Below are 17,876 nucleotides of genomic sequence, written 5' to 3' on the forward strand. Positions count from 1 at the left end.
CATTTCTTTCCATTATTTTCACTCAACCATTAAAATGCACACGAGTACAGTATATAGACTTCCAACAGGGAACCCCTCTGAAAAATTGTCTTTTCCAAATAGCGAGGCACTCGATTTACTGCTTAAGACTTGTAAAACATACGGTTCAGGATCAGACTCGCAAGAAGGTTTAACCTTTGTGCAGTAGTTTGTCACACTTGTTGATCTTTACATCAAAGAAAAAAAAACATTTGATAGAACACTCGAGGGAGCTGAAATTTCACCCAGGCAGTAATGTGTCAGAAGTTCAACACGGCACAACCGCTTTGTTATCACACTTGGCTAAAATACCGTGAGAATGATCTGGAAGAAAATGACCCAAAAATGATCAAAATACTGCACAAGGGTTAATCTGGCTAACAAGATGATTTTACGAAGCATTAAAAAATAAATAGAACGAACCCATTTGTCTACTGTCATAAATCATACTCACACATGCAAAGCCTGGATGAGCACTAGAACCTATAAGCGGAAGTGACCAGCTTTCACCTCACTTGGAACACTTGACAAGCATTCACATTAGGTAAATTTCTTCAATTGTCCTGAAAGAGATTCATAATTGGCGGGGTGGGAAAACTGGTTAGACTGTCTGCCTCACATCTGTTGGTCGTTGGGTTAGATTTCTACCTTCCTGTGTGGAATTTGCCTGTTCTCCCCATGCCCACATGGGTACTCCAGTTTCCTCCAACATGAAATGTTTGAAATGCTTAGTAGATAACATTCATTTAACTAGAGGTCTCAAACTTTTTGGAGTAGGGAACCCCTTTTAGAAAGCAGATTTTCCAAGGACCCCAATTTGCCGATGTTTGCGGAAAAAAAATCTTCTAAGCAGAACATAAATGTCCTTTTATTCAACAACAAATTAAATTTGACAAGTATATTCTTTACTGTTATGCCACACTGAAGTTTACAAAATAAGAATTCATAATTGCACGTCTCCTCACTATAAATTAGATACATTTCCCTCAAATAGGTTGCTGCCTGCTATTTAGTCAAAAACAGTATTGAGAAATAAAATGCTGCTTTAGCCTTGCTGGCTTCATTGCAAACAATTGTAGACTCAAAACATTTTGACAAATTAAAAAAATATTACATTTTTAAAAATATGTAAAACTGATTGAATTGATTGCTTTATTGAGTCATGAATACTTGCAATTTATTATAAAATACAATTAAATCAAAACACACATATATATATATATATATATATATATATATATATATATATATCAGATTGATAAAATGTGTAATTGATAAGAAAAAAAAAAAAAAAATATATATATATATATATATATATATATATATATATATATATATATATATATATATATATATATATATTTATTTTTTTTTTCTTATCAATTACACATTTTATCAATCTGATTGGGGGGGGGGGGGGATTCGAAGATTCAAATAAGAAGATTCAAACAATCTCATTAAGTCCAGACACTGTTAAATAAAACAAACGTTCTTTTAGATATTTGTAGACTCAATTCCAGGTTTTACACCACCAAAAATATTTGTTCTTTACAAGAACTCTGTCTTACATACCGTCAGAGAAGACGCATGCGCTCTCGTTACTCGTGGCGTATTGAGTAGCATGACGTAAACGTGGTGTCCGGTTAGGCTAGCTTCTGGCTAGTTAGCAAGTTGACAAAATAGCGTCCTGAGGAACCAAGAAACTTTTGCTCATCAATAAATAGTGTTTTCATTGCTTTTGGTGACTGTCAACATCGATAATGGACGACGATTCCTACCCCAAAACACTGTAAGTAGCTATAGTTTTACAGATCTAAGCGTTTGGTGGGCTAATGTCGAAAAGCGGTTGCTAACTTAATTTGCGTTGCCAGCACGAAATGTTGCTTGATTTTTATCCGATTGTATTTCAGACGAAGGTGAAGTTCAAGACCACCATGTTTGTAAAAGTATCGGTTGACAACTGTCGCTGTGGCGCATAGACTATGTTTCGTAACAGTAGTCTGCGGAAAGCTCACGAAAATGCCATAAGCAGCTAAATTAGCAACATTAGCCCCGGCTGCTTGTGTCACCATCAAGAGAACGAAACCAAATGGAACACTTAGACATTTGTTAAGTATTCGTACACAAACCTTTTCCAATGTTGGTATTTGTTATGTTCATGATATTGTTAAATTGTTGCAGTACGCTTACAAAATGTTTCTTTCCAGGTACGTGGGAAACCTCTCCAGGGATGTGACTGAAATTCTGATTCTTGAACTCTTCTCTCAAATAGGGCCTTGTAAAAGTTGTAAAATGATCACGGAGGTAAGTGGTCAGCATAGTTTTGAATTTTAAAAGTACTAAGTATAAATACAATAGATTGATCGTCAAAGAAATGTTTAACCGACGCTTTCAAAAACATTGCATACTTAAATCTGGAGTGACTGGGAATTTCAAATTCACAGCGTCTTAATGTTTCGTTCACTCATAAAAAAAATATTTGAATTTTAACAAGTCATTTGAATTGATATATAGGCAACGAAGTTAACAATTTCTTCTGGCATTTTCTCTTGCAGCATACGACCAATGACCCCTATTGCTTTGTGGAATTCTTTGAGCACAGAGATGCTGCAGCAGCACTCGCAGCTATGAACGGCAGAAAAATCCTTGGAAAGGTGGGATACATTTATTGCTACACATTTTGTCTTTTAAAAAAATACATGATCGCTTCGTATTTTAGAAATAAAAGGGTAACTATCTTTATTTTCAGGAAGTCAAAGTAAATTGGGCCACCACACCCAGTAGCCAAAAGAAAGACACATCTAGTAAGTGTTATGAGCAGTTACATACTAAAACTGAAAAGGTAAATGATTTTTAATATTTTTTGTATGCCATTTTAGACCATTTCCATGTGTTTGTGGGTGATCTAAGCCCTGAGATTACCACTGAAGATGTGAGAGCTGCATTTGCACCGTTTGGGAAAATCTCGTAAGTTTATTTAATTTTTCTATTTTTCCATCATTACAACTTCGACATTAATGTTATCCGGGTAGAATCATGATTTCTCACCTAGTCTGAAAAACCTACTGCAACAGTAAAATTTGTAGAATACTCTAAATTGTATGTATCGCTTGATTATAATGACTGAAGAATGACAGTTGAGATCAAAACATAAAAGAAGGACCACAAAATATTTGTGTCTACATTGTACCCTGGTACATTCTTTCAAATTACTTCAAAAAGATAAGTTGGGAGGAAAACAAACGTATACCTTTGCAGGTTTGTGAAAATGTAGTCTAGTCATTTTAAGTTGATATAGTATTCAGAATGACTGCTTGAGCAGTTTTTTGTTTTGGTTTCTTTTGCCTTGGTTGGAAAGAAAGAAACGATCAATACGTTATTGACGTGTACATTGTCGACTTTAAGAGTTTTCTCACTAGTATGGCATTTACCATTTAGAAATTGTGGCAAATATGTTTTTTGCACTTCGCCCCCATTTTATTAGTTTCATCATCCTCAATGCTTGCCCCAAAAGGCTAAGAATATTAAATGTGGTTGTTTTCAAAAAGTAAAGTTGTTCTTATGGAAGACAAAGAAGGTGGTGACCACTGGTGTTAGTTCATTATTGAACTGTTTTTGTCATGCCTGTGAATAAATCTTAAATTGTCAATTACATTTTTGATCATCTAGTTGGACATAAATTACTACCAGTTTCAATTTGGTCCTGCTTCAATTGGTTGTGTGCATAAAGATTAAAAACAAAATAAATTCCAAGTCCTCTGTAAGCATCCTAATACTTAGAAAACATCGCACCACGCTTTGTAAACAAAGCTGTAAATCTGTAATCATAACTTGAGCCATCACATGATACTAGCATCTGAACCTGTAACCATAGATCTATGCACACCATAGTCTAGGGGTCATCACCGTGGTGCCCGTGGGCACCAGGTAGCCCGTGAGGATCAAATGAGTTGCCCACAGGCCTCTTCTGCAAATAGCTCACAAGTGATAGAACGGTGTGATTTTCAAGGAATGTTACAAACAATTATATATGTATTGCATGTACATAACATATTTCACTTACATATTTACTACAGCTGTTCCTTAATTATTGTGAGAAATCATTAACATGATCAGTACCTTTCCATCAACTGGTGCCCTCCGTATTAGTCAATACCAAAGAAGTAGCTCTCACTTTCAAAAAGGTTGGTGACCCCTGCCGTAGTCCATGTAAGATGAAAGAATTGTATTTGCCTAGGTTGGAGTTGTTGATTACCAGTCACCTTCAGCAATGGTCTCTTACCTACTGTTTTTAACTTGTGTTTTCTGCATTATGTTAACTAGTGTTGCTCTTCTTTGCATTTAGTATATGGTAAGTGTCAGCACAATGTAAGCTGTGTATTATGAACCTGAACAGCCTTTAGATGTGGGTCTCAGTGAAGTAATAGCATTTTGGTTATTTTACAGAAATGCTCATAGGATTGGAAAGGAGCTTGAAGGCTAACAGCAAGGAACTGTGCACTCTGGAGACTCAGATGTAGTTTTTTCTCTATTTATTCCATTTTTTCTCTGTCATCATTTGTAGATACTCTGTCTTTACGTGATATTGCATAGACTATCACATTCAATATTACATGTATTCCTCTAAATCTATAAAGTGAACCATTTTCAATTGTATAAGTTTTGTCGCATTAAGGTCTTCTCCAAAATTTCTGAAAATTTTCAATTTCTTAAAATTTGTTGCTGCCAAAATACCATACTCTATATTGGTGGTGAAGAATTGGCCAAGGAATATAAAACAATCTTGCCATGTATTCAATTTAAGTCCTTTTTTTGTTTTCTCTTATGTAATCCATACATTTTTCATTTGTAGGGTAGAAGACTATTTTAAGAATGCATGGTTAATGTACGTCATGTTTCATGAGACTTAAAGTAGTCGATAAAGCGGTGCTCTCCTGGCAATATTTGTTAATAGATTTAGACTGCATGTATACTTAAATAATTCCTGCTTTTGAGCTTTTCAGCACTCAGTCCAGGGTCTTGATAGCTACAAGTAATATAGGACAGTGTAGTGGAATCAAAGTTCAGAGTGTCTTGCGTGGCTCCTTTTTTAGTTTCATGCGTTTTGATTGAAAAACTCACTCAAAACATTTTCACATTTTGCTCCAGAGATGCTCGTGTTGTGAAGGACATGGCGACAGGCAAATCAAAGGGGTATGGATTTGTGTCCTTCTACAACAAACTGGTAAGGCTCCAGTGCTGCAACACAGATGAAAGGTTATTTCTTTTCCTGTTTATTACTCTACTTTTTTTGTTGGCAAATATACAGTATGTAGCAGTGCGTAGTTACACACACAGTCATACCTACATCATTTACTATCGTAATATTGTTGAGAATAACATGCACAGAGTATTTTCTAAATTACTAGCCCTAACGTGAGTACTGAATTTACTCAAATAGTGGCCATGCCCCATTAGCCACTGGATGCGTCCTCTGCTTAAGGCCGAGGGAAACACTGAGCGATGTGGTTGAGCGCAACTGAAGTTTTCGACTTGGATTACTAACATTTCTTTTATATGTAAGCCATTCTCAGTGGAGCAAGTACTGCAAATAAAAGTCTTTTTCTAAATAGATGGATTAGTACATGAGTATTTGCATTCATAATTGCACCTAATGCAGTATCTTTTTCAACATGCCTAAACAAAACACTTACAGTGATCCCTCGTTTTTCACGGTTAATGGTGACCGCAGCCCCAGTCATATTAGCGGCGCCCGGAAGTAATTAAAGTCAAAGCTGTAATTAATCAAACATGGTAATAATGACAGTTTACACTTGAAATACCTTTTTATTATTCAAAAAAAAATAAATCTAGGTAAGAGATTTCCAACGGTCCAGTGAAGGTCTTTGCTCCTCTACCATGGCTCTATCCAACAGCCTACGTGTTTCCCTTCGGCTACATAACAGGTGGAAGTTGGTGTGGGAATCGATTACAACTCCTGCCCTCATTGGTCGCGTGTCTTATGGAAGTGCCGATCTCGCTCTTATAATATATATATATATATATATATATATATAACTACTACATATGCATGTTTGTATACATGGGGGGGTGTTCTATGTGGAGAGAGTTAGAGGCAACTCGCGACACTGTGGCGCACTGTTATGTTGTGTGTTGTAAAAGAAAATAGTTTGTGCCCAAAAAGAGACACGCCTTTTCAGCCTCCGTACTTGAAGGTCACTGGACAAAAGGAAGAAAGGTAGGCATTCACTTTAATTATGTACGCTTATTGTCCGTCAGGGGGCAAATCCTACTTTGTGGAATTCAGTTTTCGCGTAGGGTTTCCTCTCCCCATTAAATGCAAAAAACGAGGGAACGCTGTAATTTTAAATCCATTCCAGTCACAGAAATGTTGTGTCAATAAACGAACATAAATAATAACGCTTCAGCTTAGCTAGGTTCAAAATTACCATCCAACATCGTAGCTAGTGCATTAAGTGGTACATGTAAGGCATGCAAGCATTGTGGTGAACCCTGTTTACTAAGGGTAAAGGCTTACCAAGGGTGAGCCTAGCTTATTGGAGCTCAACATTAAGGGCCCATTTGATGGAAAACAGCTGTATTTGTACATTTAGTTTTCATGATAAGCAAACAACTCATTTCATACTGATCAATTTCCTATTGATATTTTTCATACCAGGAGATTTATTCTTTTGTTCACGAGGCTCACCAGACAAGTACATCAGGATATGAAAAGGAAAATGAATTTAAATACATTTTAAAATCTCATCTGTAATTGTAATTGGCCTTTCATTAGACTCAAATGAGTTCAAAGCACTGTTGTCTGCATTCATGGCCTGGATATTACATATTTCAGGGATCTAGGTGCTTTAGTTTTCATTTTTCTTGCTTTTTGCTTCATTTGTAATTATGGAAAGTTTTGGGATAATATTCCAATAATGCACATTCAAACCTAAAAACTTTCCCTTTTGAAGTTAAATTAAACTGGCCACTATTTGTGGAAATTCAGCATGTTCAGTTATAGGACACTAATGCTACTAATCAGTATACTGAAATTATTTCGTTAAACTAGCATTTTCAACTTCTTGAATTGTTGTTATAGGATGCAGAGAACGCCATCGTTCACATGGGCGGGCAATGGCTAGGAGGGCGCCAAATCAGGACAAACTGGGCCACGCGAAAGCCACCTGCTCCAAAAAACTCACAGGATAGTAAGTTTTGAATTAAGATGTTTTGCTTATTCCATGAAAATTGGTAATAGGCTTGTGTGTGTTTGTGTGCTGATGTGTCACAGATGTGTTTTTTTTCCCCTTCATTTAAGATGGCTCAAAACAATTGCGGTTTGATGATGTTGTGAGCCAGTCTAGTCCACAGAACTGTACTGTGTACTGTGGAGGGATCCAATCCGGACTGTCGGGCAAGTAGTTCTTATTTACTGTTCCGATGGATCTCTTTCACTTTAAATAAATGTGCGCTAGCATGATATTTCTCTATAATTATCACAGATACGTTAATGCGGCAGACCTTTTCACCTTTTGGTCAGATCATGGAAATCAGAGTCTTCCCAGAGAAAGGATATTCATTCATCAGGTAATTTGCATAGGTTGGCCTGTAGCTGTGAAGCAAGTTCTCTAATGAAAACGCTTTTCTTCTTAAAAGGTTTTCCTCCCACGACAGTGCTGCCCATGCCATAGTGTCAGTTAATGGCACAGGCATTGAAGGCCATACAGTGAAGTGCTACTGGGGCAAAGAATCTCCTGACATGGCTAAAAGTTCGCAGCAGGTAGAGTTGTTCTCATAAAGTAACATATTTGGCAAGATATTCTTCTAATGCAGTTGCTATCAACATTTTGTTTCTTGTTTTTTATTGTCGTAGTTCATTTGCTCTTAATTTGAAAAGCTGCACTATTCCCTTTTTGGCATTAAATTGCGAGCTTGTAAATTTGCTGATTTGACATCCCTTGATGTGTCTCACGTACCTCAATTCAGAACTGCTGTTCTAATGAACGTCATCATACGTCATGTTGTCAAGTCTGTTGTTTGGACCTGATTGAGTGACTTTTTTTTCCCCCCTCACAGGTTGATTACGGTCAGTGGGGGCAGTGGAATCAGGTCTATGGAAGTCCACAGCAGCAATATGGGCAGCAGTATGTAACTAATGGATGGCAAGTTCCCTCTTACAACATGTATGGCCAGTCATGGAATCAACAAGGCTTTGGAGTAGAGTATGTATCAAACTTGTGCAATGTTTCATTCGAGCCTAAAGCTTGGTTCATGGTTGACGCATTGGCGAGCTACATGCGGCTACATCCGTCAAAATTAGGTCATTTTAGCAACCGCGCCCCTCCGCACGGCTTCCTCGCGGGCCAGATTTTCTGCAGCGTCCGCCTTCCAGAATTTCTTTACTGCGTGAAAAACATTGCCAATGAACTATTGCTTATGACAGTTCGCTGGTACAAACACCTTTATGATTCGGCTGATGAGGACTACCGTGCCCTAAATACCCTAAGCAACAACTGGAGAGCACGCACACTGGGGAGGGATGAGGAGTCTGTTACAAAAAAAAAAGTGATCGTTTGAATCTACTAGGATTCTCTACCTCTGTTTATATAGAGTGGTTTTGTTGTATGCTGCAGACGCAATTTACTGCCACCTATAGCACGGGAGAACATTGGCTTACTTTGGGGGAAATCCGCATCTAGTATTAAGTGCTGCAAAATGTGGGCCGGCAAGATTCCGCGCGTCTCGTTACCGCGCCGAGCGTGCACGCGTCGAGCATAAACCAAGGTTTAGAGACAGGACACTTGAAACTTAGCAAATGTGCATAAAATTCCTTGTGTGCAACGAACCTGCTCGCTAATATTGTATCGATTTCACAGGCAGTCCCAGTCACCCGGCTGGGTCGGTGGATTTAGCTCTCAGTCACCCCAGGCTTCAGCCTCCCCGAGTTCAGTTGCGTCCAACCTTACCAACTTCAACATGACCGGTTACCAGACACAGTGAGCTGGTCCGACAACAAGCCTATCGCAGGGAAGAATCAGCTGGGGTTACACCATATGCTTAAAGCATCGATTCGCCTCGCAGGACAAATAACAGTTTTCAGCAATTTCACTAAGAACATGTTAAACGTTTTTTGTTTTGTTTTTTTTTCATGAGAAAATTCCAGTAAATCTAGCCAACATCAAAACCAATCAGAATATGTTCTCCCTCCTGTGTCGCAAATCGGCCTCTTCGTGCGATTCCTTTTAGCAGGGATAATAATTAGCCTCATATTATTTGCACATCGTGGTACTTAAATAAATGTGTATTCGCCTGTATTCCGGAACATGACAATCCATCATGTAATCCACAGGTAGGGAACTCGTCTTTTTTCTTTATTAACTAATGTAAAGGGACATTTGTCCTAGTGTTCAACTACAGTATCTATTAACTCTGGGCTACACGTTCGACATCACCTCTCCCCCTCCCGAAAACATCCCCCAATCGCATTACACATTTGAATAAAAGCTTTAAAAAAATATAATAAAAATCAAATCCCTCTGTACATCCAAAACTATGTTTGTGTCTTTTGCTGGAATCTCACTCAAATATAGCTTAGCCTGTTTGAAACCTCAAACTAAAGCAATATATACAATGTTCATTTGACGTCTAAGGTAAATATCAAATACCTTACACATTTTCAGTTTCTTGGTTGTCATCCTATCAGATTGTTTATGTACTGCTCTTAATTACTGCAGTTTTTATCATTTGATACGATAGGTTAAAAAAACAAGTGCCACGAGTTTGAGGAGATATTTTTAATTTAAGTCTGTGCAAGTCACGTGTCTCATATAAACACCATTGGAACAATTGCAACGAGCCACGGCAACTTTGCAGCGTTGGTTTGTGTTCGGCCGACGCCCGTACAGCCACTGCATTTTTGATATGAATGAAAAGTGCTTTGTAAATAGAACTGAAATAATTTGCAGCACACAACAATTTCTATTATGCTGTGGCTGTCAAATACAGCAGTGGAGATATTTCTCAGTTTACTTTTATAAGCAAGGATTAGATTCTTTTCATCGCTCCGGAAAGGTTTTGGTTTTTCTCAGTGATTAACCGCATGCTCTTAGTAAGCTTTTGATATATTTCTTTTTCTTTTTGGGGTGAACCTATTTTATAGCAAAGGAGAAACTTCCAAGATAAGTTCACTGTTGTGTTGAGGTCAAGTGTTAAATTAAGCAAAACAATTCATCCTCTTGTTGACAGAAAATCTTCATGCTGATTCTGGGCTGGTTTCCTAGAGGAATATAAAGTCTTCATACTTTTTCTTTATTCCTTGCAGACTAATCCCTGATTAACGAGCATTTTCTCACATTGTCCCTCAGCTTTGTAAAGACACATAGGTTTCCAGTCCTTCTTTTAAAATGTGATTGCCTAATTTATTTTAGGGTTTTTGCATGTTAGCGGAAAGATTTGTATATGTCAACTTTTTTTTTTTTTTCTTTTCTTAACGCAGGCACTAATTTTGTCCCTCTGTGCCCTCTGAAGTAAAGGCTAATCATAGGCACCCATTTGGCTTGAATTTACGTGTGTGTGCATTTTTTATCACGTGTAACTGACATTTGATTTTCTATGTGGGGGTGTAGAGCTGGTTGGATTAATAGACAAAGTGACAAAAAATAATTAAAGAATAATTGCCAACACTGTACATACTGTTTGGATGTTACCAAAAAAAAAATGTACATCTGCAATATACATACATACAATTGATTTAACCCATTTTAAATTGTCCACTTAGAATTTAGCCATTTTCTTGAAGTGGCAGGAGGGCGATGATGTTTTAGCTTGATCTGCACGATTGTGACGTGCATAGTATATTTCTGTTGCATAAAGTATTGAATGTAATGACAATTTGCTTCAGTAAAAAATAAGTGATGCTTAAAAAAAGCTGGGAATGGTTTTCATTAGAAAATAGAAAAGTCACGTGAAATAAAGACACATACGAACCAGATGTTTTTGTATGTTTATTAGACACTTTATTTAACTGCATTTACGTTTTGCATCTAAATCAACACTCATTGCTTTCTGGTATTTGAACATTTGCATCTTAAGGCCCGAACAGACGTGAATAATATATGAAACCTTTTATTGCACATTAACGTTTTTACACTTAAGCATACTGCGCAAAGAAGTTAACTACGTCTGAGCAAATCGTGAAATATCAACGTGTTCATAAACCATTCAGCAACTAAGCCAATTTTTTAGACATTACATTATGAATGAGTTATACTGTGTTGCACAACAGTCTATTTAGATATATCTTACTGTACACAGCACTAATGTAATTTTATATTTAGGTGGAATCTACAACACTTTACATTGTAGTTGTCTAAATAGTAAAGATAAAACTTTGTCTTTAGTTCTAGTGCTGATGTCTAGAAAGCAAATTCAAAAAGTGCATACATTATTTACATATTTCAGTGAAACTCGACCTGTCGACTCAAACGAAACAAAGTGTTGAAATGACAGGGTTAATCCTGTAGGATACGTTACTTTTAAAGCATTAACATTTGATCGATTACTCATCATTAATCGCAGGGAGTTTTCACATACGAGAATCGTACGTGGGGATGGTGCAAATTCTCCCTGATGGCAGCGTAGCCTTTGTCCCTCGGTCCGCACAGACAGGAATGCTCCCTTCTGAGGCATTTTTATCCACCTGCATGGGGTAATTAAAAGTCATACTGCCATACTGTACTGTCGCTGACACAATGCATATTTACTACCGTATATCTGCATATATATAGCGCCGCATTTCTGCTGGTTCCAACTTCTACTACTGTGCTAAACTCTAAACACACCACTCTCACACAGCAATGGCAGAAGCATAGGGAGCCTACAATTTAGGGGTGGGAATCTTTGTCCCCTGATTTCATCCAATTCCAGTATTTTACTCTAAGATTCGACCAGGAATACTCACAATGTGATTGGTCATCGTTTTTCCGTTGATCTTGTTAAGTTCAGTGATGTCCTCCAATCCAATTTTCTTCAAAATTAATTCAATCTTTGCCGTAATGCCTGAAATGGCACTTTCAAGGTGGAGAACCTGCCTGGCCAGTCTGCAATTAACAGAGAGAGGTGAATAGACCTGATTGTCGGATGAAATATCAACAGTTGTGCTTGTATTCGGGAATGTTACCTCAGAAATTGTTCCCGATCCATAAATGTGTGTCCACAATTGCTCTTTTGGTCACTTAATATCATGGGAGGCTTTGCCCCTAAATCTTTCCCATAGTTCATTCCAAGATTGTTGAGTTCAGCAGCCAGGGCATCCTGAGAAAAGGGAAACAAAAAAAGCTTAACTGAACTTGTTCAGTAGAAGACTTTGTTAAGTCGCATAGCAGAACAACATTTGAGGTCATTTTAGGCAGAAGCAGGATTCTCTACGAACCCTCTTCTCCTCCAGCTCTATTTTCATCTTTTCCTGTTCATCCTCATCTAGAATGTGATTCCCATCCCGGTCAAACTGGGAGAAAGCTGCAGAAATTTCATGATCAGCATGTCCCATCCTGTGACATCATCAAAGTAATGAGGATTGCTTTTAAAACGTTGCCATAACAAAACGCATTCTCATCTTTGTTTTCCACTTACTCTTTTAAAGTTTCTCTAAAATCCTTGAATTCAATTTCGCCAGATCCAGCACGTAGCGCCCTCTGGACATCTGATATTTTCTCATTTTTAAGTTTCAACTTCATGAATGTCTTCATGTAGCTCTGTTTGGAAAAAATTCCAGACGATGTGAGATCCTTTGTAAATGTTAAATACGCAAACCTTTCTACGCCATAGTCATTTCTGTTACCTGCTTGATGATGTCAGTGATCTGGAGATCATCTTTTTGGGATGATAGCTCCTCTTTCACCTCAGAATATGTGTCATTTATGATGGCAAGAAACATGTTCTGAAAAGATATGAAATGTTAAATATAATACCATATTATACCATGTTAAATATAATACCATATTACCAGATATTTTGCTTTCAAACTAATTGAGTATCAGGATGTCTTACTAGCAGGACAAAGAAAACGAAGAAAACGTAGGTGACAAAATAAATTGGGCCGAGCACTCTGTTTGCACGATCAATTGCGTCATAATCAAAGTCCCCAAGAATAATCCTAAATTGGGTGAAGCTGCAGGAAAAAGATTGGAAAACCGGTTAGTTCAGGCACAACACAATGCAGTTCTAAGTTCTGCTGCCATTTTGCAAATCCCTTACATGCACTTGACAAAGGTGCTGAAGGATTCCACCTCTGTGCCAAACAGCAAATATCCAAGCTGAGCGTACGCGAAGAACACGATGAAGAACATTATAGCAAACCCGACGATGTCTTTGGCACAGCGACCCAGTGTGGAGGACAGTTGCGTCATGGTCTTATTGAAACTAATGTATTTGAACACCTGCATAGAAAAGAAGGCCACGCATTCAAGTTGGAATAGAAAATATTAACTTTGAAAGTGGAACGAGGCGGCATTTTACCTTGATCCATGCAAAGAACAGGTTGACAGCATTCATGTTGTTGTACTGGGTTTGCCAGAATGCCAGGAACTCAAAGTCAGCATAGATTTCTGGCTGCTCCAACAATTTGCCAAGCAACTTGTCTACTTTGACTGTACGGAAAATGTTGAATACGATGGCAACAACGGCGAGCTGGAAAGAAGAAACATGTTAATAATGGAGACCGCAACCTAGAACAATTTCTCAACATGTTCTTACCAGTATGACTACTATGTCAAGTATGTTCCAGATACTTTTGAAGTATGAGAATTTGTGTATTCGAAGCTCAAGAATCTCCTCCACAATGTAATAGAGGATGAATAAACAGAAGACCATCTCGCAAGCCAGGATGAAGTAGTCCCAGTAGCTGATGTAGCGAATCAGTTTGACTGTTCGTATCTGATAGGAAGGAATAGCTCCGCCGGTTGCCGGGAATTCAACTACCAATCTGTAAACAGACTGACGTCAAACACAAATTGGGATACCAATCGACCAATTTGAATTTCAGTCTGCACCTGACGACACAGAACATGTTGATGTTTGCATTGTAAGTGGAGAAGTCGATGAAGATAGCCCTGGTTCCTCGATCCAGCCAAAGGTTTTCCTCCAGCTCTCTTAGTACGACGGAGCTTTCCTCCTTGGTCCGACCCAGGTCCTGGTAGTATCCGGCGCCGCTGTAGGTGGTTAGCAAACCCCAATGCGAGGAGCCCTTGATCACTTTCTCGGCGTGGTAACTCCATCTGCGGACGCACGAATCGGTCAAATATGAGGAAATTAGAGGTAGCAAAACAACATTCAAATTTGTACTCTTGAAATTTTCAAAAAAAAAACATTTGTGGGGGTCAATAGCACACACAGCAGAAAAAGTGTGTGTTATTTCCTGGTTGACAGCTACGGAAGCACTTTCATATACAGTATGGGCAAAATTGCCCATACTGTATATGAAAGTTGCACCAGGGCGTCTTTGTTCAAGATCAAGAAAACTAAGTGCAGTGTGAAAAGGTCTCATCTCTTGTATATAATAATAGCCATTGTGCTCGAACAACATTTGACTGTGGATATTTGGGTCCTAGTGTGAAAATGCATCACAGACGAGTGAGAAAAAAAAAAAACTACTCAATATCCTACTCATCTAGAATGAGATGTTGAACCCCCAAAGTGTAACTTACGCCGTGCCGTTCATTAGACCAAAGTTGAGATCCTCCTCCTTCTTCTCATTGTAGACATCGTAACATCCTGAGATCTCATCCTGGAAGTCTTTGTGAACTTTGCAGGAGTTGTTCTTGATCTTGATTTGCCTCATCCTGGGAACTCCCAGCAACATGTTCTCATAGTAGATGAACGACTGATCTCCACTTTCCAGGGACTGGTTGTTGTACCATTTAGTCCAGTAGAGACCATCTAATAATGGTTCCTGAGCAAACTGTTTATATGGAAAAAATGGAAATCGTGAAAATACCCCTATTGCTTGCTAATGTGGTGAAAAAAGAAAAACAAAAGAAAAATCCACATGGACCAATACTCACAGTCCAGAAATCCCCCATGGTGCTAATGGACTGAAACTTAACCCCACTTTCTCCAGCCGTATTCACAAACAGGTCAGTCATGGCTTTAGTGTAATAGTAGGTGCTTGAGCTTGTCATACCGTATGTCACTGAAAGACAACAACTTGACATTGTTAGGGCCTTAAATTGATCCTCATCAGGCTTTGCTCAGGCTGCGAACGTCGCTGTATTCAGCGCACCCAAGATAAGACACGTCAAAGGCTGGACACACACAAGCCGTCATTGAACGTTTCTTCTATGGATGTATTTATGGCACAACCATCAGATGGTTCCAGATTAGAGGCTGTAATTTGTTTGCGGAGAGAGCACGCCAGGCTTGACGCAAATACTTTATCAAACAATGTCAGTGGAACGTGGACAAAGAAACAATGGATGAGGCCAAATGCCCTTATCGCTAAAAGGCAAAAGCCTTGTGGTCATGCCCCTTTCACGACTAATGGTTGACGTGACAAAGGCGTTCGCGTGGAGGGATGGGGAGGACATTTGTGGTTGGCTTTTAAGCAGGACTTGATATGGTGAGCACGGTGTCCCAATTTAAAGGATACACTTTCATCCGTGTTCTCGATTCTCTTTTTCTCCATTTAGAGCACTTTAACTTTTATTCAAATCCAATGGAGCATTTTTGGTAATAGATTTGCTCCTGTCTCACCCGGATGAAACTAATTGGTCATTGCTCATTTAATCTTGACTCTCTTTATCTCCTAAAATGAGGCAAGCAAAATATTCAAAATAACTATCAGTAGAGCTCACTTCACTGCAAACTACAATCCCCCTTTCTGTGGGGAAAACGGAACAACAAAAATAAAGATTTTCAAATGAAACTGCATCTTTCTTAACTCATTTGTAAAGCAGAATATTTGATAGAGCTCTTTTATTGGGTCTCTAAATTGCGCAGGTACAGTAGCAGACAATTTTGGTCACACTTTCGCATGTTGTTAAAAAATACAAATAAAAATGATGGGTCGAAAAAGGACGGAACCAAAGATTCAATATATTAGTTCATAAATGATTTTTTTACATCACAACCCAACTTTTGAGGTTGTCTCCTATAAAATGGTTCCAGTTTTTTGGGTTGTTTTGTGCAAAACAACACAGAAAGTTCGGTCAAATTGATTCATATATTGGATTGGTCCTTTTTTTTCCTTTTTTTAATACATAATTTGGTCACTTTTAACGCAATTATTTTTAGTGTGTCAATGAGACGATTTGTCCAAGATTGTGATATCTTCCTGAGACCTGGTCTTGGCACTTGTGTTTTTGTTGCGTTCTCCTATTTTGACCCAACAAGACAGCAGTGATTGCATCACACCCAAAAAGAAGAGGGCAAATTTTGTAATAGATTTTATTGCGCGATGATTTGTTTTCAAATATCTAAACAATTCAACTTATGCTATTCCCCAAATAAGATGAAGTGGACCAAATTTCACATTGATCATTGATTTTTTTTTTTTTTTGGGGGGGGGTCAACAAAACTTGACTAAACATGACCATTTATAGATCTTTGAAAAGTTTTACAACTTAGTCATACCTTACTTTATAACCATTCATCCCATTTCAGGCACAGACAATTATTCTATTAACGTGATTACTTACAAAGACAAATATCCACCAAAAAGACCAGATAGACCATTAGCTCTCGTAGAGTTGTCCGGACAAAGAGTTCCCGGTTGTCCGACGTGTTCTCTGTTAGTGTCGTACCCCACAAACCTACCAAGAATATTCAAAAGAAGAAGAACAAAAACATTGTTCTGTTGTTGAACAAATAAAATCAATGGAGAATTTCAAAGCTACACATGGACGAGATCAATGCCCGGGTAAAAATGTGAATTCTTAGAGGAGCGTCAGGGCTGATATCTAGTGAGTGGAACCAGCCAAGTTAAGAATGTTCCTACCTTTAATAAAAGAACAGCAACCTCTGCGTTCCTTCACCAGGATTTGATCAGCCAAGGGTTTCTCTTCTGGAAACGGGCCAGGGATGTCCACGTTGTACATGCTCTCCATGGAGCCCTGGAAGAGGGGCTGCGGGTTGTAGACTGTGCTCACAACTCGGGGCAATGGCGGCGAGTTGTCAATAAAACCCTGGTTCACCCATGAACCCAAATTTTCCAACTCACATTCCACCTGGCTGGACAGGTGGCTATCGGCACGGTTGTTCAGACTCTTCATGGTGCAGGATCAGAGAGGAAAGTGAAGCAGGGCAGTGTTGGCAGTTTGAACACCTGCGCACTCAGATGGTTATAAAGAGTAGGTGACATAAGCCTTGCGGAGGGAGGAGCTGGCGGTCTCGACGCAGGAGCCGTTGTTGTCATCAGATTTGGTCTTGTTTGGAAATGGAGATAGCTGCATGATGACCGCTTCGTATGGAATTTTCAAAACTTGAACAATTAAAAAAAGATGTACACACCTTGGTAGCCCACACTGGAAAAAGACAAAAATAAACTTCTTTACAGCGACTATTTGGACAGCATCTGGGATGTACTTAGCAACTTGGAATTATCTGAAATCCTACCTTTTATGCAAGCATTGTTATGAATCAAAGATGATGTTGCTGTGACCTTCTCCTATACAGATTTACATGAAGAATTGAACCTCATGCATTTATATTAGTTATGTATGTTATTGAATTTGACCTAATCTAAAATTAATCATTTAAATCAATTCCAATCCAGGCTGTTTAGTATGTTATTAATGATACTTAAATCCCAGTTAATTTGACATTCATTTAGGTTTGTAGGGTCGGACACTTGCAAGTGACAG

The 17,876-nt window shown here is 38.4% G+C and overlaps 2 protein-coding genes across 2 annotated transcripts; one reads left to right on the forward strand and one right to left on the reverse strand.

Moving 5' to 3' along the window:
- The first annotated feature begins 1,630 nt into the window (after positions 1-1,630).
- tial1 (TIA1 cytotoxic granule-associated RNA binding protein-like 1) lies at positions 1,631-11,011 on the forward strand. The gene is made up of 12 exons (XM_088421619.1): positions 1,631-1,807; positions 2,226-2,322; positions 2,574-2,672; positions 2,768-2,822; positions 2,898-2,985; positions 5,167-5,242; positions 7,121-7,229; positions 7,340-7,435; positions 7,524-7,608; positions 7,678-7,801; positions 8,098-8,243; positions 8,898-11,011. The coding sequence occupies exons 1-12, from the start codon at positions 1,779-1,781 to the stop codon at positions 9,019-9,021; spliced, it is 1,128 nt and encodes a 375-aa protein (XP_088277745.1). The 5' UTR covers positions 1,631-1,778; the 3' UTR covers positions 9,022-11,011.
- Positions 11,012-11,211: 200 nt separating this feature from the next.
- On the reverse strand, positions 11,212-17,312 carry pkd2l1 (polycystic kidney disease 2-like 1). The gene is made up of 15 exons (XM_088421685.1): positions 17,012-17,312; positions 16,713-16,826; positions 15,081-15,208; positions 14,724-14,977; positions 14,070-14,294; positions 13,774-14,002; positions 13,537-13,707; positions 13,276-13,457; positions 13,069-13,189; positions 12,860-12,958; positions 12,652-12,773; positions 12,452-12,569; positions 12,200-12,333; positions 11,981-12,119; positions 11,212-11,719 (listed from the first exon to the last, which is right to left on the reverse strand). Exons 1-15 carry the CDS (start codon positions 17,283-17,285, stop codon positions 11,606-11,608), a joined length of 2,424 nt encoding a protein of 807 aa, XP_088277811.1. The 5' UTR covers positions 17,286-17,312; the 3' UTR covers positions 11,212-11,605.
- Between the last annotated feature and the right edge of the window lie 564 nt (positions 17,313-17,876).

This window comes from Hippichthys cyanospilos, chromosome 8, assembly GCF_059441005.1.
Source record: "Hippichthys cyanospilos isolate Australia breed blue-spotted pipefish chromosome 8, RoL_Hcya_1.0, whole genome shotgun sequence".
Taxonomy (NCBI): Eukaryota; Metazoa; Chordata; class Actinopteri; order Syngnathiformes; family Syngnathidae; genus Hippichthys; species Hippichthys cyanospilos.